Source organism: Lactuca virosa, chromosome 7 (assembly GCF_052849685.1).
Source record: "Lactuca virosa cultivar CGN04683 chromosome 7, Lactuca_virosa_CGN04683_v6, whole genome shotgun sequence".
Classification (NCBI taxonomy): Eukaryota; Viridiplantae; Streptophyta; class Magnoliopsida; order Asterales; family Asteraceae; genus Lactuca; species Lactuca virosa.
The window spans coordinates 205937527-205964730 of record NC_136432.1 but is presented as its reverse complement, the minus strand read 5'-3'; the positions used below and the strand labels follow the sequence as shown (position 1 = coordinate 205964730).

General features: G+C 36.3%; 2 protein-coding genes across 2 annotated transcripts; one reads left to right on the top strand and one right to left on the bottom strand.

Annotated features, from left to right (window-relative positions):
* Nucleotides 1–487: 487 nt before the first annotated feature.
* LOC145125252 (AP-3 complex subunit sigma-like) lies at nt 488–2309 on the top strand. Its single transcript, XM_079060740.1, has 7 exons — nt 488–698; nt 808–850; nt 1266–1327; nt 1493–1589; nt 1693–1763; nt 1867–1958; nt 2046–2309. The coding sequence occupies exons 1-7, from the start codon at nt 630–632 to the stop codon at nt 2110–2112; spliced, it is 501 nt and encodes a 166-aa protein (XP_078916866.1). The 5' UTR covers nt 488–629; the 3' UTR covers nt 2113–2309.
* A 394-nt stretch (nt 2310–2703) lies between these two features.
* On the bottom strand, nt 2704–7100 carry LOC145124494 (putative LRR receptor-like serine/threonine-protein kinase At2g16250). The gene is made up of 4 exons (XM_079059857.1): nt 4556–7100; nt 4291–4419; nt 3792–3814; nt 2704–3626 (listed from the first exon to the last, which is right to left on the bottom strand). Exons 1-4 carry the CDS (start codon nt 6421–6423, stop codon nt 3007–3009), a joined length of 2640 nt encoding a protein of 879 aa, XP_078915983.1. The 5' UTR covers nt 6424–7100; the 3' UTR covers nt 2704–3006.
* Between the last annotated feature and the right edge of the window lie 20104 nt (nt 7101–27204).

Below are 27204 nucleotides of genomic sequence, written 5' to 3'. Positions count from 1 at the left end.
TTGTTTAATTGTAAATCTGATTGACTGTGCTGAATGATGAAAAAAAGTAATAATTCAATAAAAAATAAATTTAAAAAAAGTTACTTAAAAAAATTAATAATCCAATAAAGAAAGAAAGAGGCGGGGTTTGGTGTATAATTGTCTTTCCAGCCCATTCGGCCAGAAAGATATGATTTTGAGGCTTTCTGGGAAAGACATATCTTACCGGGAAAGACCCCTTCTTTTGTGCAAATCAAATAGTCTTTCCGGTCCATTCAGCCAGAAAGATTTGTTTGGACCTGAAAAGATACGTATCAAACGGGGCCTAGTGAAAATCGACTAGAAATTTTACATAAAATATGTTTAGGAAATAAATATATCTCTCCAATATCCAATAAAAGCTATTATTATTTCATGGATTTACTTATTGCTAGGTATTTTAATTGAAGTAATCAATCATATTTTATTTATAAGAGAAATTGAAAATATATTTTTCTAGCCTCCAAGATTATGTTTCATTTTAGTACCATAAAGCTCAAATTTTGAACATGATAAATTGATTTAGGAATTAAGATTTACAAAAAGTAATTTTCCGTTGGATTTCTTTACAAAACACAGCGTCGGAAAGTGAAGAACAGTCATCGCCGGCGATGATACGAGCGGTGATAATAATGAACGACGAAGGCAAGCCTCGCCTCGTCAAATTCTACGACCATCAGGTTTTGTAATTTCCCTTGGTCTCCATACATAGAAACAAAAAAACTGCAACTAATCGATTGATTTTACCAATTGCTTGATCATCGATTGTGATGTGAAATGCAAGGTTAGCCTATGGAGAAACAACAAGAAATCATTCGTAGCATCTATGGAGGTTTGTATTTTCTTCAACGAGTAACTATTTTATTATATCTGATTAGTTGAGCTGTGAATGTGAATGAGAAAATAATCAAAATATGATATTTAGGCTGATCCAATTCTGTTCACGCTAAAAAGATCCAAATCATATTACTTCGAGTTTCATTTTCATGATTGCATGAATAATGAACATGCGATAATGCAATCAGTGAACAATCTATCTCATGGACTTTGTAAACCTAGAAGTTGTTGCCTTCTAATTAGGGAAATATCAATACCTTGGTTTCTTTGGTTAGCTTCTTCGATCTAGATTTCACAAATCATATGAATTTGATCCTTCTTTTGTCAGAAAACTTTGTGCCCTAATGACCAAGTTGTTTAATTGAATTGGTGTATAGAAGGGGTTTAATTTGTTTGAAATTTTATTACAGTTCTATGTAGTAGAGCAGAGAATGTGAGCAATTTTGTTCAAGCAGATTCTACTTTTGGAAAGGTATGTTGTGCTTCTTTTGGTTTTTTTTTTTTTTGAGTCTTTTATGTATTCATTAGGATTCACAATTAGGCTGAAAATTTCAGTATACAAGGAATGTATTTGATCATATTATTGTTAGGTAAAATCTTTATCATATAATCAAATAATAATCCTTTCTTCTTGTAGGATACGCGACTTGTATACAAGACTTTTGCTACATTGTACTTCATTGTCATATTTGATGATTCTGAAAATGAGCTTGCAATTCTTGATCTTATGCAAGGTATATATCTTAAATTACTAGCTCCTTTCAAATTAAATAAAAAAAAGACAACATTATCCTTTTTAATAAACTTACAATGTTTCTTCAATGTCTTGAATTTCAGTATTTGTGGAGACATTAGACAAATGTTTCAGTAATGTCTGTGAGCTCGATATAGTCTTCAATTTCAACAAGGTTAAATCTTTTTTCCTTCACTCATACCTTGAGAATGAGTGTTTATTATCATTTATTAAAACCAAAAACAATAAAAAAAAATAATAATGAAATTTAATTTCAGGTACATACTATCCTTGATGAAATTATTTTGGGAGGTCAAGTTGTTGAAATGAACTCTTCTGAAATTGTCAAAGCAGTCAACGACATATCTGGGTCATCTCTCTTTCTCTCTCTTTCTCTAGTATGTGTATACATATACATATATACATATATACATATACTAACACATACTGAAACCAGATTGGAGAAGAACCAGAATTCAATCCTTCGAGTTTCAAAGTCGATATCTGGTTGGCAAGGGCGATAATGGAAATATTTGTGTTTTTTTTATTTATGTATGGAAAGTAATAAATTTGTTGTGTTTCTCTTCTGTAAGCTTATAGAGACTAGTTCAATGTTAAAAGATGAAAAATGGTATTTATGTCTTTAGCACACAAATCAAGAACGAGATCCCAAATCCCATCTCAAAATTCAATTTTTTGCTATTTAAAATCAGTTTCAGTCCGATGCATGTCTAAAACCTGTCCGATGCATGTCTAAAACCTGTTATGTCATGTACTAGTCTCAATCTCATGCATGTCATGTTATGTGTCAAACTTCGATGCATACATAGTAAAACCTATTATGTCATGTACCAGTCTCATTTCGATGCATATCAGATACAAATACAACTTGTCATGTCATATATGACATATATCGGTCTCAGTTCGATGCATGTCACATGATAATGTCATATACTAGTCTCAGTTCGATGCATATCAAATACGGGTATAGTATGCATATCAAATACGGGTATAATACAACCTGTATATCAGTCTCAATTGGATGCATGTCATTAGATACCTGTTATGTCATGATACCTGTTATGTCATGAAGTGTGTAACAAACAAGGAAGAAAGAAAAGAAAAACCGGTAATTATGTCAATTTGTTTCTCACCAAAAAATGGCTCAAAACAAAATCCATTACAATTTACAATTCCACAAGATCCCAACCAAAAACCACCAATTACAAACAAAAATCGCTTGCTTCCTTCCACCCATAAACAACAAAACAAGCCCCCCTTGACCCTTCAACAACAAACAAAACCAAAAAAAAAAAAAAACCAAAAACAAATGTTATAACTTCTATCTCTTGTATACCCAATTTAAAAAAAGAAAAAAAGAAAAAACAAATCATCTCTTTTCTATATAATCATCCACATCAATACCCACCGTTGGATCTCTCCTCATCTTGCACATCCAACGGCTCAGGAAACACATCCTTCGACCTCTTCGAATCCCCACCACCACCACCACCATTATAACCACCACCTCCGCCGCCGCTTCCCTGAGACTGAGACCCGGTGGTCCCGGACTGTTTCAAACTACTCGGCCCCGCCACTACCGCCGCCATCTCGGTGGAGCTATTCCGCCAGCTACTAAACAAAGCGGCATTCCACGACCCTCTAGAAGAGGGTGTCCTCAACCTAGCGGAGCTTCCACTTTCTTCTCTCACCACCTTCAATGGATTCTCCAAAGCTTTCAAAATGTATCTCATTAGCGGCCGTCTGGCGGGCTTAGGGTTGAGACAAGATCGAGCCACCACCGCCATGGCCCACACCTCTTCGAGCAAATCTTCATCTATGATTAACGAGGGGTCCACAATGTTGGTCACAAGTTCTTTATCGTATATGTTGATGTATGGAAGGATTGTTTCTAGTAAATCTTTTGTGTTTGTTGTTGGATCATTTGTTGCACTAATTCCCATTTTGCCCGTTACTAGCTCAAGCAATACTTTCCCAAAACAGTACACGTCATACGCACATGTCGCGGTCCCCACACCTAAACAAACAAAACTTTTTTAGAATTTCTTTTTTTCTTATTATAAAATCTACCAATTATAGAATTGTACTTTCAATGATGTAGTAAAAATAAAAATAAAACTAGATTGTTATTTCTTGCTAAGAAAATATTGCAAAATGAAAAAAAAAAAATCAAGAAACTTACCGGAAGCACCTTGTTCGGATGTCCTGCATGAAACGAAGAGAAAATTTTCGGTTAAAATCTAAAATTAAATAAAATATTGCAATAATAAACGTTTCATTTTTTTATTCAACAAGTTATTGCGCAAACCTCAACCCTAAAACATTAGGGCAAGGAGATGAGAATTCATATATAAAACTCGTACAAAAAATGATATAATCATATAATCAAACTTTGTGTATAAATTATAATCGTGGATTTTTGATATAAAAATGTGATATCTAGTTTTCTACTTTAGGAGGAAAGTTCTTTTAAAGTTGCATACTTTTATACGTTTCCTTAAACGATACATAAACATAAACAAATTGTTTACTTTAAACAAGAAGTTTCTAAATAAAGATCTTGATATCACATCATACCCTAAACATAAAAAAACTCCATTCGGCATATAAAAAGATACTTTTCTAGATTCTAATAAAAGAAATATCATAATACGGTTAATGAGATTAAAAAAAAAACTTACTGTGGTAATCTTAGCATCCTTGTGAAACGATTTGAATGACTTTCTCCTTCTTGAGGACAAACTTCACTTAAACTCCCTAATCTCACCTCATATTTATCATCAAGAAGTATACTGCTTGCTTGAACATCTCTTCAATCACCAAAAACAAAAATTAAAATTAAAATCAACACACCATTACATGTAACCTTGTATAAAACACATTAAAAGGTCAAATATATGATCTTTAATTTTTATGATTGAAATACATATATATTTTTGGTTATACCTGTGAACAAGAGGTGGAGTACATTCATGATGAAGGTAAGAAAGTCCTTCAGCTGCCCCTAATGCAATCTTCAATCTTGTGATCCAATCCAACGACTGTAAACTATCATCATCTGAATCACTTTTTCTATACAAAGCACCTGATAAGTCGCCATTTGGCATGTATTTATAAATCAAAAACTTTCCATTTTCGCCCTCCAAACAATGCCCCAAAAGTGGCACCAATCGGGGATGTGAAATCTTGCTAAATAAATCCAATTCCATCATATACCCATCTTTTGTTGACTCCAAGTCAAATCTTTTCACAATTATTTGTATCCCACCTTCAAGAACACCCCTAAAAAGATCACCCGAATGTCCATTTTTTATCAAATTCTCATCACTGAAATCACCAGTGGCTGCAACAATCTGCTGGTAAGTGAAAGATTCTCCCAGACTGGAAAAATCCACCCCGGAAGGCGGCGGTGCGGCGGCGGTGGTGGCGGCCGGAGCGGGGCCCACCCCGGTTCTTCTCGGACTAGCGGCGCGTCTTTTCCGGCAACATACAACCACCAGTATCATGATGATTGCAAGGAGGACGAGGATGCCAACACCGCCCAAAACCGCCGCCAGTATGATCCACCGTTTGTTGGTTTTACTGGCGGTTTCCGGTGGCGGTAGAGTGCCATTCGGGAGGCCGAAATTGTCAAATGGGAGTCCGATAAGCGAATAGAATGTTGCACATTGTCGAACAGTTCGCTGAGTTGTCGCGTTTCTGAGACAGTTTTTTGTTAAAATTGTGAATCTTTCATAATTTGGAACTGTTCCCATGAAGTAATTGTATGAAAGGTCCACTGAATTGAATTTTCTTAAAATGGAAGTGATCCCACCATAGAACATGTTATGGGAAAGATTTAACATCCCGGATGTGACATTAGGGTTGAAATCAAGATTAGGTAAAGAACCAGTGAGATTGTTGTCAGAAACATCGAGGAAAATCAATCTAGGAAGTGAAAGCAAATTGCTTGATAAGTTACCCGAAAGTAAATTGTTCCCGAGTGATAATCTCTGCAGGTTGTTTAATCTTGTGAGCTCTGATGGTAGTTCTCCGGAGAAGGTATTGGAGCTCAGATCAAGAACAGTTAATGTGGTGATGTTGGCAAATTGTGTGGGGATGGGAGACGAAAGGCTGTTACCAGAAAGATTTAGGAAGGAAAGATTTGGGAGGTTGCCGAAAGCTTCTGGGATGATTCCTGATAAGTAGTTTAGAGACATGTCGAGTGAAGAGAGATTGGATAATGATCCGAATGATGAAGGGATTAATCCGGTGAGGGAGTTTCTGGACAGATCAAGAACTGAAAGATTCGATAATTGACCTAAAGTTGATGGAATGGTGCCTGTGAGAGAGTTATCTGATAGATATAATTCATGAAGATTAGATAAGTTCCCGAGAGTAGAAGGAATTGCACCGGAGATTTGACAGAATCTAAGATCAAGAACTTGAAGCGTTTGAAGCTGAAGCCCTAATCCGTTAGGGATTGAACCAGGTAGAGTGAATCGAGAAGCGTTGAAGGACACCAAATTGGTTAAATTCGCAAGTGAATCGACTGCAAATTGAGGGTTTTTTCTTCCAGCTCGTGTTCGCTTAAACCCTGAAATGTTGATTCCGGTAACACTACCGTTCTGGCATGAGATTCCGACCCAATTGAAACACGGAATAGATTTTATCGGCCATTGTTGTGATCTTAACCCTAATGATGATCTGAGTTGAAGCAGAGCTGCTCGTTCTGCCCTAAATCTGGTTGGAACTGATGGTGGTTGTTGCTGTTGTTCAAATGTACTGTGGAACAACAACGACAGCACCAATAATACAACAAAATTACTCCCCATGACTACGATCTTTCAAGACGAAAAACCTCGTTCTTCATGCGCATTGACATTTTCATCAATTGTAAACAAAAATGGCAATGCAAAATTGAGCAGTAAAATTAGGGATTCACCAAGATTTATGATGCGAAACACATTGGTCATACCTTGAATTGATCACAAAACCTCTGAAATCTCGATTCTGAGAAACGAAAGAAAGGAGCAGCAATCGTTTTCACTCTCTCTCTCTCTAGCCTTTCTTTCAGTTCCTACGGTTGACGAAAGGGAGAGAGAAAAAGTTTTTAAGAATAAAAAAATGGAGGTAAAAAGGAGAGACAATTAGACAAAGAGATACTCCATAAAGCTTTTCCTAGAGAGAAAAGACGATGAATCTAGAGACAGAAAGGTCTCGCAGAGTATCAAAACCCTCTGACATTCATGAATGCCGAAGGAAATTGAAAACAAAGATGTGATCTTCTCCGGCGGTGGAGATCGTCGGAAAATGAGATTTTCCGGTGGTTTATCGAGCGGTTCGCCGAGAGTGAAGAGGGTTGTCAAAGATCCGGTACGGTGGGGCACGTTGACTGTAGCTAAGCTCAAAATCTCTGCTGCTACTTTCTCTCTCTTCTCTCTCTCTCTCACTCATCAATCACTCCAACAATTTTCTCTTTCTACATATACATACAGATGGCCGTGTGTATAGCTGATCAGCATCCGTCCAAAAAAATATTTGATTTGGTGAATTTAACCTATTATTGTCTAAATCTTATTATATTTTTATGTATATATTGTTATATTACATCATTAAAATGTTTTTATTTAAAATTTATATGCTATTGAACAATTTGTTTTGTTTTGAATAAATGTGATATATGATTGAAAATATATTTAATTAAGGTGTTCGATTATAGATTACATTTTGTAATTATTGCGGGTAAAAGTCAATTATATTGTTCATAATATTTATTTATTATTTATTATTTTTTAAGGTTAAATTTAATATATTTCTAAATTATTTTTAATTGTATTTATGTTTCAAATAAGACATGAACCCTAGACCTAAATAAAAAAAGACAACACATGATACAAGTGGGAAAAAACGGTACAAATAAACATATGATTATGATTCAAGACATTGAGTATGACAAAAATTGATTGTATAGCAAAAATTAGAAGTTGTAATTTTTTTTGTATAGAAATTTTTGGAAAACTAATTGTAAGTTTTTAAACAAAAACTAAAATCTAAAGATAATAAAGTATTTTTAGTTTATGATTTTTTTTTCTAAAATAAAAGGTTTAATTTTGTATTTTCTTAAAGACCTTTTCTATGTTTTAAAAAAAAAATTAACATCTAAAAGGTATAAAAAACACTACGGACGTATTTGACATGAAGCGTTTAGGAGCTTCTAGTTTATAACTTTTGATAAAACGCATTAATTTAAACAAAACGCTTCAAATATAAAAGTTATTTCACGTAGCGTTTAACAAAACGATACTGAGTTTTTTAAACCAATTTTCAGAATTGCCCTAGTATTAAACAATTGTTCTTTTAATTTTACATATTTCAAAAGTTTCCAACTTTTTTTTGTCAAACACTTATATAACAAATAAAAGTTACAGCTTCTAGCTACCAGCTATTCGCTACCCATTACCAGCTATTCGCTACCAAGTACTTTTCTCAAACACTCCCTACACATCATTGTTAAAAATGGTAACTTTACTATATTTTATGACCAGAACATAACAATTAGAGTGTTAAATAGACATACTTATGAGAAATTAAATATCCTTTTATTTATTCTTTCTATATATTCTTCTATCACTGATGATGACAAATGTAAAAAAAATTATTAATCACATTAAATATAATAAACATCACAATCTTAAATGTATAAAGAAAATAGATAAGAAGATATCTAATTTCATAATTGAAAAGCAAATAATAGTTGTGATCAATATATTTGTAGTTTTGTAAAAGATTAACCTTTTAAAATTTATCAAAGACATCATGTTATTATAATAGTTAGTAATATAGTTAGTGGAATTTCATTATTATATGAAACACATATTATGGATAATTTTTTATCAATATTTTATATTTTTATTAGAACAGTAAACACTTTCTATCTTATTTTTAAACTATCTTTTTGCACGCTTGACTTGCAACCATTTTTTTACAAGTACTTTCTAAATTTTATAAATAATTATTATACAAGATATAATCATTATAGCTTATTATTATAATAAAATCTAATTATTCTAAATGAAACTATTTAGGATGTTATATAAATTCTGATATATTTTTTTAATAACTTTTCCTTGTTTAACTCATGTGTAATCTATTAATTAAGAGTAACTATTTTTATTTATACGTTTGAACCCTTTAATATATATTACAGTACAAATTGGTTGATTTATAAGTAAATATCTTTAAAGCTCTTAACATCTTTTTTATCATACCAAGGTTGCAGATGTGGTTAAAAAATCGGAGTTAGATAGTTGGCAAAAGGGATTGAAAATGTTGGCAGTATAATGGTCCACAACTTTGATTATTCAAAGCAGATCCTTTAAACTCCCTTTTTAAATATCGAAAAGTGGTTCTCACTTTTACTAATGTCACTCTCACAATTGCTAAAGTACAAGTTATATAAGATAGTGTTTAAATACATTTTATTATTATTTAATGTTGGGCTCTTTATATAATTAGTAATAAATTGATTGTATGGTAAGTTGTAAAGATTTTAGTTGTCGTTAGATAAATAAGTGGTGATTTTTTATTTAAAAATTTATTTATTTATATAAGATATAATATTATTGTAGTTATCATATAAATCTAAAATATATATTTTATATAAATGGTGTTTTTTTTAATAGTAAGAACCATACCACTAAATAAATAGTCTAAAAACAAGAATGTTGTAAAAAAATATGTTTTCATGAAATAAAGACTTCTTATTACAATTTTAGATTGTAAATAATTAGTATAAATTCATTTTCAAAACAATTTAAGCATCCTCTTAATCACGAGTAATATACATAAGCATACTTTAATAATATCATTACATAAATCATACATAACAATTATATAAAATATTGTTTAATAAGTCATAAAACAAATAATGATCTAGTACATCCTTGATATAATTGACACCATCAATGTATAAAAAATAACAATAAAAAAAGCCTTTTTAAAATATTAAGTGGAAAAAGTTGGTTAGGGTGTAATAAATTGGTTTTAATGGGATTCGTCATTGTTTTGGCTTTGTTGACCACCTCCAAATTTACAAACACGGTTGTCTAAAAAGGTAATTATAACACAATTATTTATGGTATTTATAGATGTACTTTACAATTGTCACTAGTCACTACCATATTTAAATATTATACGAGATAAATGTAACAAGATAATTAGATATATGAGCGGAAAGACAAAAAAAGATAACTAGCAATATGTTACAAAGATTAGAAAAACTAGAGCATGTTAGCATGGGCAAAACACCACATCAATATCAATGAATCCCCTGATTCCACCATCGTTGGTTAGAGACATGATCGTTTATAGATATCTACTTGTGACATAAGAAAAATATGAACCTCTAATGGAACAATACCATTATGTCCAATCTAAGCTATACATATTTGCTCTATGTATCCAAATAAACAAATTAAGTTAAATTTCATCCGTCATTTTTGATCGACAAAAATCTTCACCTTTTTTAGTAGTAGTGTATTATTCCTCATTTATCAAACAACCAAAAAATCGAGTAGACCAAGGCATGAAGAAACCTGACTTTTTAGTTGTGTGAGGGGACGACAAGGTTAAAGAATAGTTGTTGGAGCGAAAATGATGCCCTAAATCCAATCGCACCAGGAAAGAACACAATTCCAAATTTCAAAGACGTTCAAACAACTAATGAAAACATGGTCAACAGTCTCCTTCAACAATATATAAAACAAAATAAATTGATCGCATAGTGACTCCTTTGTGCCTTAAAATTGGAGATAAAATAATATGATTATTGAACATACTTCAAGTGAAGCAACGTACTTTAGTCAAGCTCTAACTGAACCAAGAAAGAACTATTCCAAACCTAATTCTTGGATGAATTAATAGAAAGTGAAACTTTATGAGAGATGTATACCAAAAGAAAGAGTTTGATTTCCAATTATTAAGTATAACATTTAATCGGTCGATAATGTGAGATCGATTAAGGGCAACTTCATGCTAGATTTGACTAGTAGACCAATATATATAAATGGAACATAAGTGGCTTCATAATTAAGAAGATTGATTGATCGAGAAATATCTTGGTTATCAACACAAATACAAAAGAATTTGCTTTTGAAAAATTTAACTTTAAAGTGGATGCAAGATGGAAACATCAAAGGATCCTAATATGGTTAATAATCTTAATCGAGGACCAATCGCCAATAAACATCACATCATTATGAAAGGAAACATAAAGGTTGATTTCATTAGCTTTTCTTTTGCTCATTAGTGGTGGTTTTCATATATGACTAGTGGTTGTTACTGAAGGTGAATGAGGGTGCCAGTCGTGGTTGTTGGATCTTTAAACATTGAATGGTGGGGTGGGGGTAATATTGGTGGTACCAATAAATTAAATAATAAATAAAAGATATAAATACATAAGGGTATAAAAATATTTTCGACATGGTATGATCTAAACTCAAAACCAAACCAAACCAAACCAAACCATATGAGTAGTCCTAGTTAAAAGGAGTTAAAGACCAAACAATAGATTACCCCAAACCAAAGGACCATTCATTTAATTTACTCTAATTTTAATAAATAACATACTTCAAATTATTCGATATGTTTTAGATATTTTTCTGTGTCTTTTATTATGAATTTTGTCGATCCATCTGATTTTTCTAATCTTAATGACATGAATGTAACCAATGATACCATGATCTCCAAATGAATATAAAAAAACATTCATGGAAAACATTTGAGTTGCTTGAACTTCGATGTTTAATCCTGATTCCAAATATGTATTTGTGTGTAACATCTTGACTTTGGGGAAAAAAGACAAAATATGACGATAAATCCTCAATTGCCACGTCATAGCAACCAAAGGTCACGCCGTGACCTTCAGTCTGAAAATCTTTTCTTCAATAAGATCTTAAACCATAAAGATCAAAACTCATAACATCATATCTGGTTCCAAATAGCTTTATAATGGATAAAGTTTCCAACTTTATCCATTTTAATGGTCCAAACAAACATGATCTAGTTTTTAAGTCTCAAAAGGGACCAAAAATGCATTTTTCTTAACTTAATCCATTAAGTCCAAATCTTCAACCTTCAGATCTGAATCAATATGATGTTTAGATGGATAAAGCTTCCAACTTTATCCATAACAAGATCACAAACTTTCAAGATCTAAACTTTATGCACTAAAGTGACCAAAAAGTGACAAATATGAAAATTAACAAGATCTATGAAACTAATGAGCAAGGTTGAAGCTTTTTACTCACAATGGTCCAAAAATGTTGTGATCTTGGTGGGTCTATGCTTGAATCCTTCTTCCATAGACTTTTCCACCACCTTGTTCTTGAAGATTCCACCTTCTAATGGAGAAATAAGCTCATAAATGATGCCAATGATCAAAATAAGTGAGAGGAGGCTAGGGTTTCGAGTTAGAGGCTCAAGAAGGTGGAAGCTAATGATAGGAAGGACCCCCAAGGGGTTAGAGACCTTAGATAGGGCTCAAAATCCCAAAATTAGAGTTTTTACACTGTAGAATTACGCCCTGCGTAAATTTGGGTATGCCTTGCGTACTCCACTAAACACGTGTCTCACCCTCAACATGTACACCCTGCCTACTCCCTTGTGTACGCCCTATGTACTACCAGACTCCCTTTTCCTAACTTCAAACAATCATAACTTCTTCGTTTCAACTCCGTTTTCGATGATCTTTATATCCATGGAAAAGTATCGACGAGCTCGACCGCTCTATTTAGTTACTTATGACTAAAAACATCTCAAACTAAAATCATTAATTTATGCAAGAAGCCCGAAACATTACCTTTCCTATTTTACCCTTCAACTTCCAACGAACAATCCAAGGTTTAAATTAGTTATCCAACACCATCAACATCCAATAGAGTGTAAACTCCATTCCCTTGAAACCCAATGCCTTACATGTTCGAATTATGGTCCACAAACCCTGAATTAAGAAAAGTCCCAAAACAAGATGTTACATTTTGTCTTCCATTTGATATATAGATCAACAAGTGAGTATGAGATAACCATATCGTGTCAATTCCAAGCAATTATAAAGAGATTTTGAGTTATGTTTGGAAGGTAAAGTGGAAGGTTGAACCTAGGGATAAACTATTGACGTATTGATGTATAATCTCTCTAGTCCTATGCTCGAATTCGATCTACAGTTTGGCTCCAACACAAAATCCGAATTCATGAAATCATTTGATGATTTGAGTTAATTCAAATTCCTTAAATACACTCTAGATCATCATGAGGTTTCCATTCATTCAACTGAGGGTTAAATTTCATCTCTAATGATGAAATTGGGTTATTTGAACCCAAATCACATGAATGACTTGTACATAGGCATACTTGACTTATACATTGAGTTATAGATGTATTTGTGGATTCTAATTTAGACTGATTAATGTATTTATGGATTCCCATATGCATTTTAGTTATAATTCCATGAGATTCATTGATATTATGATTGAAATTAGTGATTCCAATGGTCAATCACCAAGATTGAAATTATAATTCCATGAGATTCATTGATATTATGATTCAAAGTTGTCAAGCAATTCAATATCGTTTATCAGCACACACCTGCATGTTTAGCTCTGGTCAATCACCAATATTGTGGTCCACTTAAACACAAAGGATATATGCAAGTTGGACAGATTATAAGTGACAAGACATTTAAACTATATTCCTAAATAGACCATTTAGCTGACGACGACCAAGGATATTGTTGTCCACTTAAATTCAACAGCGAGATCTACATACAACCTTTAATCATGAACCAATTCAATTTTAAGCTCACTAGAACGTGTTCCCCAGTTCACGACATACCCTAGCAATCAAGGAATTCCAAAGAGCTCTTTACTTTAGGTGAGTGCTCAATTATTTGAGAGAGAAGATGGATATAGAGATGCATATGTTGTATCCCATGTCAGATGTCTTCCAATCACGCAGAGGGACAACATATGACTAACATAGATAGAAATAGAAAGATGCATATGCTGTATCCCAGGTCTGATCTTCCGATCACGCAAAAGGGGAAGGCATATGGCTGACATAGATAGATAGAGATAAGCTTAGAAATAGAGTGCATATGTTGCGTCCCAGGTCAGATCTCTTCCAATCATGCAAAGGGGGCAACATATGACTGACAGAGAGGATAAGAAAGAAAAAAAATTCCACACAGACCTACTTTATCAGAACCCCCCAGACACCCTTTCTGCACCAGAATTAAGGACATAAGTCTGTACTTCGAAGAAGTGTTGAGCCACAATTCTAGATGATAAGTAACTTTAATGTATCTCGCATGCTCCCTTGTTTATCTCACTGATCAATCTACCCAAGCGTCGTATGGTCAGTCCAAATGTAACTATCTAAGTCCAGATATGTTAACACTGTCAAGTCCTTTCATTTGTCAACAATGTCTAGTCCTTTCATTTTGAATCCTTCGTACCTACCAGCACATTGAACACAGAGTCTAAACAATTTAGTTTCAGTGCATTACACGTATTTCAGATTGCCCTTTAACACTAAACTTCATATCACTTCCCAAGAACACTTACGAAAGAAGACATATTTTTAAGAATTTTTTATTTATTTTGTAACTTTTATGATTTTTTATATATTTTTTTATTTATTTTGATTTATCCCCCTTAATTTGTGCATAGGGGAGAAAGGAAATAAAATAAATACGCAAATTTAAACAAACACACAAAAATAAAAATTAGTCTTTGAAACGAATCATTTTAAGAAAAATCAGGAGAGTCGAGAGAATTCAAACCGCAATTCAACAATTAAAGTTGCACCCGGATGACCTGAGAACAGCACGCAGATGCAACAGCGTATTCAGCCTCAGCTGTGTTTCAACTCTGGAACGAAGTTAACAAGTTCAAAAATTCTTCACATCGTTAAGTATGATCCCCATTTGTGATCTTTTCCTTTCTTCCTTCCCGCAAATGATACATACTCTCAATTAAAGTTCTGAATGTAATGTAGTTGAGAGATGTCTCCTATAATGTGTCTGGAACAACCACTATCAACCTACCGAAGTCTGGGATATTCCTCCATAGCTGCTCCAGCACAGGGTGCGAGATTAGTTGCTTTTTGGAACCCAGTCCATTTTGAAACTAGGTTGACCATTGCTATCTACACAAGCTATTCTTTCCCATGACATATCCTGTTTATAAGACACAAAATATGAAGAAATGTTAGAATTATTAGATGATTTAGGAGTGTGAACTTTTGGCACCCATCTATAGTCCGGTTTAACCCATTTCTTGTTTGATCGAATGAATGCCTCAACACTCGTTTTAGAACTTGAAACCAATCGCCGAGATGATGTCGACCTAACTGATCTTGGTTTGACTGAACCATCTCTTGAATTTGATTCTTGTCCAACATTCCGTTCTTGTCCTTGGGAGTTTGATTCTTGCCCTTTTTAGCATTCCAGTCACCATTGTGTGAACGTGACCTCGAAGGGTTTCTTTTGGAGGATCTCCCTCTAGGCACGTTCTGCCAACCTTGTGCATAGTAGGGAACATATGCACGATTTGGACAATTTCTGGCAATGTGTCCAGGTATTCCACAGTGGAAACATGTCTGTTTCTTCACGTAGAAGTTGTTTCTGCCTGTCCCTGGTAGCGTGCCCATGCATTGTCTCTGATTGTTCCCACAAGCACACTTACAACAAGCAATCTGTTTTGCTTGTTTTGGTGGCCTGTATTTACCAACATCATGTTTATTAGAAGTAACGGAATTAGAAGCATCAGATTCAGAGTTCAAAGAGACATTGGTTAGACAATCAACAGAATTAACAAAACTAGAATTATTTATGTTCTCCTTGTTCTCATCTTCCACTACTTTGTCTGCACATGAAGTAGAATCATTAGTATCGCTCACCTCAATACTCTCAGTTGGGTTGGATTGTTTAGTCTTAACTAAAGCTGGTACAGGGGGTTGGCCATACTGAGCAGGAATCTCTACCTCATTGGTTTCAAGGGGCGAGGTATAGTTATCATTGAAGGGAGGTGGAACATTATGATACCCTAGACCCTTATTCTGATTATCTTTTAACTGTTTTTCTAGCATGGACACTAATACCTCACTTGACACGTCAAATTTCTAAGTTAAATTCAACATCTTTATATTTAGCTTTTAATGCATCAAGTTCGGTAGTTAATTTGGCTATCTTTTATTGAGCATAATCATAATGTTCACATTTAATGATGTATTCTTCCTTATTTCTTTTTAAATCTTTTGTTTGGGCCTCTAATTTTCCTTTTAAGGGTTTTTGGGCCTTTCTGAGAGTGTATCCTTCATATTTAAGGTCCTCAATTTCCCTAATCAATAAGTCATGTTGATCGCGATAATGTTTAATTTTATCACTACAGGCTTGAGTACAAGAAGTTTCACTTACCTCTTTTGTGTTGTTGTAAGAACTCATAATTTACCAAAATGAATATGATTTAGTAATTTGTTTTTGACCAAAAACCAGAATAAATGCCCTTTGACTTGAATCCTCGAAAGTCAAACTTGAGGGTCAAACTTGAAAGTAAAACTTTTTGTCCAAAGAATAACCTTGACCGAGAACAAAAGTTTCTAGACCGAGAATGAAGCTTCAAGACCAAAAACGAGGGTATATGACCGAATACGTGGCTTTTTGACCAAATACAAAGTTTTAGGACCGAAAACGAGGTTATTTGATCGAAAACGTGGCTTTTGGATCGAAAACTAAATTTTAGACCGAGAATGCGAGGCCTCTTGACCGAAATCTTGAAAATCCGAGAATACCACCGAGGATGCGAGGCTGAAATCTACTTGAACGAGAAGCCTGAATACCGAGAAGTCTAACCGAGAAGCGAGGCCGAGAAGTCCGAAATTTACCTAACCGAGATCCGCGAGGCTGCAGACCGAGGACGAGACCGAGAACTTCGCAAACCCTAAAATGATGACCGGAATCGCTGCTGGCCGCCGAGATCTCCTAGGATTTGACCGAAGACCGAAGCTGCCGCCGAGATCGCGCAAGTTTTTGACCAAAAACACCCAAAACTTGCCAAAAACACGAAAATTTCAATTATTTGTTCCCAAATTCGATCAAACTCCTTAAAATAGTGAAGAACACGAAGAAAAATGGCAAAAACTTTGTCAAAAATAAATCAAAAACACCAAGAAGCTCCAAGAAAAACCGTTAATATTTTGCAATAACCCGATTGACACCAATCCTTAGCTCTGATACCAATTGTAAAACCCCAAATCGTGACGTATCAATCAGATTCACTATGATGGTGCAGAATCCCAATCAAGTGAATGATGCAAAATGTGATATAGAACAAAGAACACAAGATGAATCTTCAATGCACACTATATTGATGATAGTCTGGTACCTAAGATTCTGATTACACTTGGTTTTCTCTCTGTTTCTCTCTTGATTTCGTTCTTGGCTTATGGAATCACCCAAAAACGTCTCTCTCTATTTACAAGGCTAAAATAACACTATATACACCTAGACCTAATAACAAAGGCCCAACCCAAAACCCAAACAAGACAACATTAAGCCTAACCGAAATCACATGTGATTTCGGTCCAAACAACACCAAAAAATGGTGTTTTCGGTCCTAGACCGAGAACTCTAATAGCTTATGAAAAGCAAAGTATAAACCACAATTTATGACCTAACACATGTTATGTAAAATTCCTTCATAAATCCATACAGGGCGCTTGGTAGTCTGTGAGGATTTCATGTTTTGGTCTAAACTTTTGTTTGGCTCATACGTCAGTGAAATGACCCAATAATTATAAGGTAAAATTTTCATTTTTAATTCAACCATAAACATCTTTAATCCATTTTAAACATTAAAAAGTATAACAGGGTAAAATAATTATCATAGTATAATCCCAAAATCACAAAGTGCGGAAACATGGGTGGATGTGGTGCAGTCATGCTGGACCCTTCCCTTTCGAACGAGAAGTACCTGAAAACATTTTAAACATAAACCGTAAGCACAAAGCTTAGTGAGTTCCCCAAACTATCGCATACCATACATATATGCCAGCTCAAGGATGTGTCGAGTCTATTTCACCACGAGTCTATTTCAAATCATGCGTCAGCCCGAGGCCGTACCGGGTCTATTTCACCCCTAGTGTCTATTTCACCCTGAGTCTATCTCAACTCATATGTCAGCACAAGGCTGTAACGGGTCTATTTCACCCCCAGATACATATAGCAAACATGCACACATGCATATAACACATACAACAGGAGTCACAAAGACTACAAGCACATAACATATCCTAGTGTCCTATAGTATAGTGAGAAAACTCACCTCAGTCTGCTGTCAGTCAAACATATGTTCGAGTCGCTGAATGGAGAATCCCCGTGCTAACCAATCAAATAAAACCCCAATTAATAATTCATACATAAACCATAAACAGAGGCCCAAAATCAAAGGCACTAAAAGCCCAATAGTGGCCCAATTCCTAAAGGACATCTAAAGTCCAATATGGGCCCAAATCCAAGAAGGCCCAAAGCTTCACAATGGCCCACAGTAAGAAAGGCTAGTGGCCCAACAAAGCCCAAAACCCTAATAGTCCAAATATGGCCCAAACCACAAAAGTCAACGAAATTGAATAGCTGTTGAGTACGCCCAACGTATTCAGACTTACATCCGGCGAACGCATGTTTAGCCCAGTACGCGCAACGTACTCTGGAGTACGCCCAACGTATTGGCCAGTCCCCAATTCTCAATCCAAATGACTTAATCCATTAATCCCATAATGCCCAAACCTCAGATCTACTGCTAAATGAAGTCTTAATACATAAAGTTGGCAACGTTACTCCTTTGCATGACTTAATGGGACCCAATACCCGTTTTTATCCATCTAAGTCCATAATGTGGTTACCAACTCTTTCATGGTTCATCAAAACCCATCAAGATGCCATTTTTAAGGTTCCTAATAACTCCATAATGGATAAAGTTTCCAACTTTATCCATTAGAATGGTCCAACCAACCAAGATCTAGTCTTTAAGTCTCAAAGGGACCAAAAGTGCATCTTTTCCAACTTAATCCATTAAGTCCAAGTCTCAAGATTTTAGATCTGAATTAATATAATGTTTAAATGGATAAAGTTTCCAACCTTATCTATAACAAGGTCACAAACTTTCAAGATCTAAACTTTATGCACTAAAGTGACCAAAAACTCATAACACCCAAAACTAGCTAGATCTAACAAATGCATCATCAAGATTCAAACTTTATACCTCTAGAAGATAGATCAAGGTGAACAAATTCTGGATCTACAAGCTCCAATACAACCAACACTTCTCCAATGAACTCCTTCTTCTCAAGGATGCACCAAGAACATTCAAAAGCACTTAAAAACACCTTCTTTTTGCTCACAAGGCTTAAAATAGGGTTAGGGTTTCAAGGGAGGGTGTTGGAGAGGTGGATGCTAAGAATGGAATGGGTTTGGGGAAGTTAATGAGCTTAAATAGGGATCAAACTATGAAAATAGGGTTTGGGCACTGATCGTGTACGCTCTCAGCGTACTCCATGTACGTCCAGCGTACTCCATGTATACTTAGTATGCCCAACGTACTCCAAGTACGCCTAACGTACTCCATGTATGCCTAGTACGCCCAACGTACTAGATTAATCCCCAAAACCTTTCTAACTTCAAACGTGCATAACTTCTTCGTTCCAACTCCGTTTTCGACGATCTTTATATCCACAGAAAGGTAATGAGAAGCTCTACAATCCTATAAACTCTCCTTTGCTTAAAACTTTCCCAACTTAAACCCAAAATTCATAAAATGCCCGAACTATCACTTTACGATTATACCCATGGGCTCCAAAGCACCAACCGAACTCTTGGATCACCTAATATACATTACCCACATCCAAAGGGGCCTAAATATCTCTCTCCCCCAAGGCACGAAGCCTTATGATAACTGATCCTCGGGTCTCGGCCCCGAATTATGAAACAATTTGAAACAGGGTGTTACAACTCTCCCCCACTTAAATTAGATTCCGTCCTCGAAATCATTCCTTACTACTTCCTCTGCCATGCTAGTCGATCCTTCCCGAACTTCCTGAATTCTGATTAATACTGAAGAATCATACCATATCGATGACTGCCTCCCAAACCTACCATCCAAACCCCGTCTAAGTAGAAATCGTTTATACCTCCAAAAGAATGAACCTATCACTCTACCCTCAGCCAAAAAAGGATCATGAGAACTAAAACAACTACCTTACTCTTGCCAACTGGAAGACCTCATATCATAGCGATAACCACTCAAAGCAGGAAACTTATTCAAAACATGAACCCATCAATTTAAACCCCATAAATTATTCCCTAGGACTGTTGATCATTCATTCATCGCACCCTCCCCCAGTCTCTGACTAGGAATACCATTCTACTGTGCAGAAGGAATGCTCAAAATATACCGATAGTGAATTTCACTAAATCCCCAATTCGGAGGTTGCGCCTAACAACCTTAAATACGCACTTGACTTCCTAATAAGTCATCACCAACCTACTGATCCCACAAGCATAAGGATGGTCAATCCAAAAATTCTCATGTTACATCCAAATCCCATATCAGCTCGTGTGTACCCCCACCTGACAAATCACTTGAGACATTCACAGTGAACTTCATGACTCGAGATTCCATAACCAATGCCCAACATTGGTAACCGAACTCCTGATAGACAACCCGTAAGCAAACATATTTCATAATGCTAACACTCTGCAAGCAACAACTGATGCATAACTATTATTCCTAACAACCTTTAACTGCTCACATGATCCAAACTAGCTGGGCACCGAGTCTCCTGACTCCCATAGTGCACTAACACCCAAATAAGCCATGAAAGCTAACAATCTGAGACCTAGGAGTCTCAATAAAAAGACTATCGAGTCTTACCCATCTAAATCATACAACCACTGGTTCACGATACATCATGACACCTGCTATCCACTAAACGATATGCTCATGACACTAAACCGATCTTGCCGTCTTCACACCCACAGCCTGAAGACTCGCGACCAGCACCACAGGGGCCTAAAGATACCTAACCATCAGTCCACCGACTTGAAGGAACCCAATCAACATCCCTCTAAATGCTAACCGAACACAATATGGGCTATACCCTTCTATCACGCATAATTCCTTTCACAGCACAAACTGGTCTCAACGTAAAACTAGACAAAAACATGGTCGCACACAAACAGAGAATGAGATAGACGATCACACACTTGTTCCGAATTGAATGCTATAACCCAAACGATAATCATGCTAATAATAATAACCAAGCGGTCTCATGCTATCTTAATCAGACCACTTGCACCCCTTATGCCCATAATCGAGGCACTACCACAATGTACACCCCTAAGGGGAGACACATAACCAACCCTGGATCTACCACAATCTTTCATCCTCACAACCTTACCCAAATGGTGAAGTACCAACTGATTTAACGAAATGACGAACCTCAACCGTTAACAGAAACATCCTCATGAACGATTGATACAAGATCCCACACCTTGATTGAAACTGAACATATTCCACCAATACGTAACTAGCTCAAGAAAACTTCCAAGGTGATCTAGAAATGCTGCCAAAACTTTAGTCAGATCAATACCACTACAAATCCTACCGACACAACATGCCAAAATTAGATTCTACGTAGATCAAAGTCACACCTGAAAACTCAACAACGTTGCCCCAACATCTGAACTTCCAATAACCAAGGACAACTGCCAAACTTGAGCCTGCTATTAACCCAAATCCCACACCATAATTGACGGTAAACATACCCAAAACCAAATATAATATAAAACATACGAAAGTTGACGATAGGTTGACGCATCCATTGAACTTCAACTGACACAACTTGAAACTTTTGAAGAATCTCCGCTTTTGACGATGAGTGAAATGACCAACAATCGAGAATGCCTTGACAAATAACCCAATAACCCAATACACTACTGAACAAAACCCATATGAAACTAAACATACCAAACTCTGAAGCTGATTTACCGATCAATAATTGCCCACCCTAGAACATGGATAGCAATCTATACAATGAGTTAAAAAAACCCTCAACACTTGATGCTCAACATGAGTGTCCTAAACGCCTCTTGATCTATTCAACAACATCCGAATGGAACCACTAGATACAACAAACTCCTTATCTGTGACATCCCCATTTTCACGGCCAGAAAAGACCGATTTTGTTTATGCTTGTTTGAAAATCAGAGTAACATTTTAAATAAAAGTGTTGCGGAATTTGTCCCAAAACAAAATATGATAAAGATTTATCAAAAGCATTTCCAAAGAAATGTATTTCATTAAAATACTCGGGATGTCATGTTCGATACAGATCAAAAGCATAAACAGTACAATATAAGCCTTACTACATTATTTCATATCTACAGGCCTATATCCGTAATCCCTCATCCAAAACATCACATCTATGCTCGAGCGCCACTACCCGTAATACATGAAACTGAGTGGGTCAGACTTGGGAGCCTGGTGAGCACATAGGGTTTTCAACCCATAATAAATAAGTTTATTAATTTCATCAATCAACAATAACCCGATTACCCATTCCCGTTATCCTCACTTTACGTCCCTAAACACCTATCATAAGGGACCTAGCCTAAGGATCATCATCGGGATGGACACTACTGCTAAGGGGGTTCCTCAGCAATAAATGTCCTAAAGGCAACCATGAGGGGGATGGAGTACACCGGTGAACACATTGTTCACAAACACCTACAGGTTGCGAGCCTGCTAGCGTTCCACCTGACTGTCTAGAAGAGTCCGTGGTCGTCATCTATACTCCGCTAGATGACTGGATCACCAACAACATCGAGGTCTCTCATCATTTTATCACACATCGTCTTATTACATCTACCCATGTTTTACCCCAACATTTTTGTAGATATAAAATACATATACAGTTTAAATCATTTAAAACATGTATAAAAATCTTTCATCAGCATAGACAACAAGTATTCAGATAATATGCACACATAGCACGTAGTTTATAATAAATACTTCATATCTATGTGTAAGATGAAAGGGACTATGCACTCACCTGATTAGGTGGTGACTCGGTACTCGAACAGCACTTCGTTATCTCAAAACAATTTTTCCTTGACCAAAACCTAGTATCAATACCACTAGAGTTTAGTCTAACGTTAACCGCGACTAATTAATAGTCTAGCTATTATTATTATTATATAAGCGTTAAACAACACTCAATATAACTCATAATAATACCCCAAATAATTATTTTAAGGACCTAATAACATTACTATAATTATTTAAAACCTATATTAAAAATTGCGTAGGCGTAGCTCACCTACAGCGGGTTTTCTTAAAAACCGGGCTTTGCTCGGAGCAGCGTTTCCGAACCGAAAGACCCTTTTTCTCGGGACTCCGGGAGCCTCGGGGCTTTCCTCGGCTGCTAGGGGGTTTACCTAGGCTTAGGGGGTTAGGGAGCTAGAGAGAGAACCTAGAGAGAGAAAGAAAGGCTGAATTTGGTGTGAAAAATGAGCTGCCTTCACAGCCCTTTTATAGCCAGGCGAGGCTGCTGAACGCGTTGCGTTCCTCAGAGCTACGCTCAGCGTTCCTCGGCTACGCCCAACGTTCGTACAAGACAGGTGTCCGAAGCTCCATGGTGCGACGTGGTCCATCCGAGTCCAAGCGAGTCCGAACGCGAGGCGCTCCTTGTACGCACTGCGTAGCGAGGCCAGGTGTCTCCATCCGAAGCGAGGCCTGTGAACATCAAGGGACGGTTGGGATCGCGCCACATCATCGATCTAGCAACAGCTTCGCAATTTTTCCTTTCCGACTTCTAAAAATCATAACTTTCGCATACGAGCTCCGTTTTCGACGCTCTTTATATCCACGCGTAGGCGGGAATGTACTCTACAACTTTCGTTTAGACTCCGTCGGCTAATCTTGACTTTATTTTAAATTTTATATTTTTAACAGTCCGGGACAGGATTGGTCCGTTAAAAATCCATAACTTCTTCATCCGACGTCCGTTTTCGTCTGTCTTTTTATTGTTACGCTACTATTAACGAGATCTTCGATTCTCGTTTAGGTTGTGTCGGCTAAAAACCGCTCGATCTAATATTCGAACTTCGGGCTGTACACTGCTAAGCCGAAACTTCGAAAAATCATAACTTCCTCATACAAAGTCAGATTTGGACGTTCTTTTTATGGACGCTCTCGGTTTAACGTTTTATACGAATTTCGTTTAGATCGCTAAGGCTAAAAATCGCTTTATCGTAAATTCACTATTTACGCTTCCCGGTATCGTGCCGGTTCCATTGCGAAACTTCGATGGGTCATAACTTCTTCGTTATAACTCGGATTTCGGCGTTCTTTATATCCCCGAAATCCTTGTTTCGACCACTACAACTTTATGTAAAGATATCGGGCTTATCTCACACTTTAATTTTGACGCTTATTTTTATTCTTTATTAATTATACATTTGTAAATAAATAATAAGCATATAAATTCACATAATTCACATAATACTCAAATATTTCATCTTTATTACATCAAAAAGAGTTACAGATGTTGACCTAAACTATTACATCGTCTAAAAATGCTTAGCCCCGGAACGCGGACGTTACAATTCTCTCCCCCTTAGGATGATTCCGTCCCGGGATCATGTATCAGCAAACAGATGTGGGTATCGACTCATCATGTCACTCTCTGTTTCCCAAGTGAGATTCGACCCATTCGAATGTTTCCATCGGACTAGCACTAAGTCGACCATCTTGCGTCGTAACTTCTTAGTCTTACGGTCAACAATTGCCTCGGGCTCTTCGATCAACCTCTTATTCTCATCCATCCTTAACTTTGAGATTGGAATTATGACGGGAACTTCTCCCGTGAATTTCCTCAGATAACACACATGGAAGGTGTTATGAATACCATCGAGTTCTTCGGGAAATTCCAGCTTGTAAGCTTGGTTCCCAATCTTCTGAAGAACTTTGAACGGTCCAATAAACCTTGGACTTAGCTTTCCTCGTTTCCCGAATCTTATAAGTCCCTTCCACGGTGAGAATTTAAGCAAAACTGAATCCCCAAATTCGAAGGTCATTGGTCGTCTCTTCTTATCAGCATAGCTCTTCTGACGATCCTGAGCTGCTAACATCCTTTCCCTGATCACTTTCAGCTTCTCAGCAATCTCATGGACTATCTCGGGGCCCATATACTGCTTTTCTTCGGCCTCAAGCCAACAAGATGGCGTACGAAATTTCTGTCCATATAAAGCTTGATAGGGTGCCATCTTGATGCTCGAGTGGAAACTGTTGTTGTAGGAAAATTCTACTATAGGTAAGTGCTCATCCCAGTTACCTTGGAACTCGAAGGTACATGCTCTCAGCATATCTTCCAGTGTCTGAATCGTTCTTTCACTCTGACCATCGGTCTACGGATGATAAGTTGTACTCAAACACAACTTCGTACCCAATTCCTCTTGTAGACTCCTCCAAAACCTCGACGTGAAACGACTATCACGATCGGATACAATCGTTAGAGGAACACCGTGAAGTCTTACTATCTCTTTCACGTAAGCATTTGCGAGCTTATCCATAGACCACCTTTCGTTGGCAGCAATGAAGTGTGCACTCTTTGTGAAACGATCCACGACCACCCAAATCATGTCGTGTCCGTTCTTCGTCCTGGGCAGTTTAGTCACAAAATCCATAGTGATGTCTTCCCATTTACCCATGGTACATGTAAAGGTTCTAAACTCCCGTATGGTTTCTGATGTTGTGCCTTAACTCTCGCACATGTTACACACTCGGCCACATACTTCGCAACATCGAGCTTCATCGTCGGCCACCAATAGTAGGGTTTTAGGTGATGGGTTTTGAGCATTCTAACACTCCTAAGTGTACATGCAACCCTAAATACCTTGGATCTATGTTTTCTCTAAGATACATGCAAATATGAATATCCAAGGTATTATACTAACTAGCATACCAAAACTTTGATTCATATGAAATATAACATGTTAGAATACATACCTCTTTGATGTAGAATGACTTCATGAAGCTTGAGTGCCTAGTGCCCCAAGTGTGACACCTCAAATGGTTCACACAACACCAAATGCACATGGAATGACTTGAGAGAAATGGAACACTCCTTGAAATCGTCTAGCCCTCATATTCACACATTAGTGCACGATTTCTTGAGCCATGGGATTCTTTTATATGGTGGCTATTAGGGTTACACCATGTAACTCATAACTTTACCCATTCCTTATGCTCCATGGATTTTAACCTCCATGGAGTATCCATGGGTCACCCCATGGACTTAGTCCAACATAAGGAATCTTGGATCACAAGCCCACATATATAAGAATGAATGATTTACACAATCAACCCATATATTTAATTAGTCTCCTTTTGATCACTTAATTAATTCCAAATTAATTCTTGATCAATACAAATTAAATAACCTTATTAATATATTAGAACTTATAATATATTAACCAACCTTAAGTGTTATTTCTCTCATTATAGTCTATCCAAATGCATGATGCCATGCAACCCAAATGGACCATGCCGGGTCGGGTCAAGTCTTACCAATTATAGTTATGGACTTAGACATTAATCCAACAGTCTCCCACTTGGATAAGTCTAAAACTATTATTTCGTATGACTTCAGGAACCGATCAGCAATCGTAGCTCTCAAAAGCTTCTGTCGAACTCTGACCTTGTCGATGAACTCTGACCTTTGTCAATGACTTGTCCATTAGATAAGGGATCATATATTCCTCCATTCTAGATATCATATGGACTGAGACATGGATTATCAATCATTCTCTCTGTCCATTTGTTGTTTCCTGATTTCCGATTCATGATGACTAACTGATTGAACAAATCAAATCAGTCCTGGCTTGACCAAGCACTCACATGTATCATCTTTAAATCATCGAGGGGCCCACATATATCGCTTTTATCCCGAAGGTAAAAGGAATGGATAAACTTCGAATCATATGGCTTGTTCTACTACTTGTTGAATCATACACAAAGGCACGTTTTATAACATCGAGTTACCAATGCGTTTTCCTGCAATCAATGTATAACCAACTCATAGTAACAACTCATATCTCTAGGTTTGAAGAATATAAGATATTATCGTCTCATGATCACTCGTGATAAAATACATGAAGTGATTCAAATGAGCGTGGGTTGAATCCAATACTCAGAACTTATGAGCACTCATGAGTGTTGTAGCACCACTTTGTCCACCAACTTGGACCTCTACAAACCAACCCATGACAGTCTTGATTCATATCTACTTCCAACATATGACCGACTGTGGATGGTTTGAATAACTTAATCATTCAGGAAGAGCGACTTCGTTATTCTGGAAGTCAAAACATGCAAAGTGAAACACAAGAATAAATGAATCAAATATGGTATCAAACCCTATAAATATAAATAAACACTTTTATTTATCACCATACTGATTACTCATTATTCATTGTTTCGGTTTTATCAACTTTATACTTG